At 25.8% G+C, this 3,782-nt stretch overlaps 1 protein-coding gene across 1 annotated transcript; it reads left to right on the forward strand.

Annotated features, from left to right (window-relative positions):
* The first annotated feature begins 2,404 nt into the window (after positions 1-2,404).
* LOC106771163 (leghemoglobin-2-like) lies at positions 2,405-3,290 on the forward strand. Its single transcript, XM_014657087.2, has 4 exons — positions 2,405-2,570; positions 2,666-2,774; positions 2,850-2,954; positions 3,071-3,290. Exons 1-4 carry the CDS (start codon positions 2,473-2,475, stop codon positions 3,194-3,196), a joined length of 438 nt encoding a protein of 145 aa, XP_014512573.1. The 5' UTR covers positions 2,405-2,472; the 3' UTR covers positions 3,197-3,290.
* The last annotated feature ends 492 nt before the right edge of the window (positions 3,291-3,782 follow it).

Here is a 3,782-nt window from a genome sequence, read left to right on the forward strand (position 1 = left end):
ATATATATATATATATATATATATATATCAATTGTACTCTCTCCTTATCATTCAATAAGAAATACAATATTTCATTCTTTCTTCTTTTCTAACATAAGATGAAAAGTTATTTTACATGTATTTTAAATATTAACAAAAAAAATTTAAAATCAAATGTAGATTTAAGTCTCACCAATGTAACTTTATAAAGAAAAACGGTTTATAATTTTTTTATCTTATAAAATTTTAGATTAAAGATAATGTTTAATATTTTTTTATCGATAATTATTATTTGTTAATATTTTTATTAATAGGTAAGTTGAATTTATAATTTTTTCTATTATTTTTTTAAATCCGTGCAATCAATCCTATAACTTTTTCAAATGTAATTCATAATCTTTCTCATCTTCCATCTGTATGAATTTCATAAAAAATATAGTATCACTTGTATCAAACGCTACAGTACACTAAATTGGTTTTATAAACATTCAAGAAATCACTCTGTAATTTTATATAATTTACGCACATTACTTTAGTCATAAGTTTACACAATATTATTTTTTTTTTCTGACAACTGTATGTTGAGAAAAGAAAATCCTATAAGTCACCTTTCTACAACAGGGTGAAGCCAACTTTGAAAATGGAATCTCAAAAATGAAAAGAATGCTTTAACCTTTCAATTTTATTTTTTTTTTTAAAAAAAAAAACGGTTTAAGTGTCTTCGATCGATTTACTAATTAGGAATTTTAAGTTATTTTTAAAAAATTATTCCTCAAACTTTCAAAAATTACATGCACAATACTGGTTAAATTTAATGTTTCAATGTTTTTTTAACATAAATATTAGACGGTAAGATTTCCATTTTAAAATAAATTGTTTGGAAATTTTTAGAATCTAATTGGATAAAGGTAAACACTAACGATTGGATATTATATAATAAATTACTTATTTAAAATTGATTATGTGTCAGAATTATTAAACAAGCTATAAACGTATCTTTTTCATTAATTCTAAAAGTTTTACTTTTATGTTAGTCTAATTAAAAAATAAATAAATAAATATAATTAAACATTGGTTAGTTTAATTTATATTTTGAGCAATAATTAGTTCAATTTATATTAATATAATTGAGTTTAAATAAAAAATCCTCCTACTGTCCACACCTTCTTGTACATCCAATCGTAGCCTTGAAATTCTTATTATCTGTGACTCTATATTACTGTTTTAGGTGTTTTAAAAAGCAAAAAACAAATAGATTTTCAGTACTAGTAAAAATAGTTAAGTCAATATTATATGTTTAAATTTTATTTCATAAATATAAAAATCAATAAAATTTAAACGATTTAGATTTATTATTGTAATTAATGATATTACATGTAATTCAAAATATACTTTTAACATCCACTAGAATGACTTGAACTATTAATTAAGAGAATAAATCGATACATATTTGCATGACAAAATAAGTATCTCATTAGAAATTACTGATAAAAGAAATCTCATTGATTGGATATTATATTTATTGTTATTATAACATGGATTAAACGATATACTCGTTTATTTCTTTTTAGAGGACCAAATATATTGCTGGTTAAAGAAAAAAAGTTACTACATGCATCTTTCACATTGTTGATTTTTTACAAAGGAATGCTTACATAAATAATAATTCGTTACAGAAAATATTAAAAATAGTTAAATTAAAATTTTACTATAAGAGAATCATTAAACAATAATAAATTTAGAAAACAAAAATAATTAATTATTATATTGAATAACTTAAACTCTATTTTATAATTTAAAAATTATTAATATATAAAATAGTCTCTAAACTAGTTAATGTGTATTGAATATAAATAAGAAAATTAAGTAATATATAGGAAAAAAATTATAAATTTATTATTTTAAAGTTTTGCATTGGTGATAATATCCATATTTTATATGGATTTAACTACGATGATTATTATTAAAATTTTCTTCTGAGTCCTTATAAAAAAATATATATCAAATCAAAAATTCATCAAAGTAGATCTCATTAACACATTAAAGGAAGGAAATATGGAAATTTCATTTCTAATTTCTTTTACTTCATATTTGAAAACATGTTATTATAAAATAATGTGTAATATATGTACTCGATCGGCTAGTGTAGATGACTTTTGGGTGTAACATTTGTTGTCATTTGTAAGCAAATATGGAATCTTTATTTTTTTTAAAATTTCTTAATTGATGTTCTTAGGGCATATGTTAACCACACTTATAATTAAATTATGAATTTACTTTAATTAACTGAAAAAATGTTTGATGAAGTTTTTAAAAAGATAATTGCCTTTTCATGATGCCTTTTGACACTCTCAACAAGCCAATTACAAGACATATATGCTTTAGTTTTTCTCACACCAATTAGCTTTCTATATAAAGAAGTAAAGGATGTGAAGNTATTGCATAACTAAGTTGAATAGAAGAAACAGAAAGAAGAGAAAAGTAGAAAAGAAAATGGTTGCTTTCTCTGANNAACAAGAGGCTTTGGTGAATGGCGCATATGAAGCATTCAAGGCAGACATTCCTAAATACAGTGTTGTCTTCTACACCTCGTATGTATATATTTTCCTTAAACAAACATATATGTCTTTTTCATGCATGCATGGTATCTGTGTTTTGGTTTTGATGTCGAAAAGAAAATGAACAGAATACTGGAGAAAGCACCAGCAGCAAAGAACTTGTTTTCTTTTCTAGCTAACGGAGTTGATCCCAGTAATCCTAAGCTCACCGCTCATGCTGAAAAGCTTTTTGGATTGGTNANTCTCAACNAAATCATATTCATATATTTTCTTATTTTATATCATATATTTATAATAATTTTGAAATTGAAGGTGCGTGATTCGGCTGCACAACTTAAAGCAAGTGGAGCAGTCGTGGCTGATGCTGCACTTGGTGCTGTCCACTCTCAGAAAGCAGTCAACGATGCTCAGTTTCTGGTACCATTAATTACTATATATTGTTTTCTGTTCTTATTTAGAATAAATTGATGCATAATTTTCAAGTTTTTTTATGTAAATAATCATAATAAAAAAGAAATATTAATGAATTGCAGGTAGTAAAAGAAGCTTTGGTGAAAACATTGAAGGAAGCTGTTGGAGCCAAATGGAGCGATGAGCTGAGCGGTGCTGTGGAAGTAGCTTACGATGAATTGGCAGCAGCTATTAAAAAGGCATATTAGTTTCTACTGCCTTAAATTATGTAATAAATAAATTCTGTTTCATAAACAAGTTACGCATATAAATGTTGGTTAAAATAAGTAAATTATATTGTACTATTTGATAAACAATCTTATAAGTTATATATTTCCATCTATTTATGTCTGCGAATCGTAATGGATAATTTACACAAATAAATTCAAAATAGTTTATCTGTTTTAAAATTGTTTCATTAAACTTAATTAAATGGGATTGGGAACGAGAGAAGCATAAGACTGAATTAGTCATCAACTTTTAACAACCATATTTGTTTGAGATAAAGAATTATAATTCATAATAGGTTTGGACCGACCGATGCATACCTGTTCCGGTATAGGGCCGAGATCCAAACCACCTACACAATTTCTCCTCCTTGATCAATCGACTGTCCAAGTTCTCCAGCGTGTTCCTGTGCTCCAGACGTCCGGAGGGTACCTGCTAAAGGCACTCCGATGCTTAAGTCAGTTTTGTTATTCGATCGGGTATCTTAGCTCAGAATTAAATGCATAATAAATGAATCTGCCTACCTGTGACCTTTGACTTGTATTTATAGTGGTGGACATGGACCTG

Source organism: Vigna radiata, chromosome 8 (assembly GCF_000741045.1).
Source record: "Vigna radiata var. radiata cultivar VC1973A chromosome 8, Vradiata_ver6, whole genome shotgun sequence".
In the NCBI taxonomy this organism is placed as follows: Eukaryota; Viridiplantae; Streptophyta; class Magnoliopsida; order Fabales; family Fabaceae; genus Vigna; species Vigna radiata.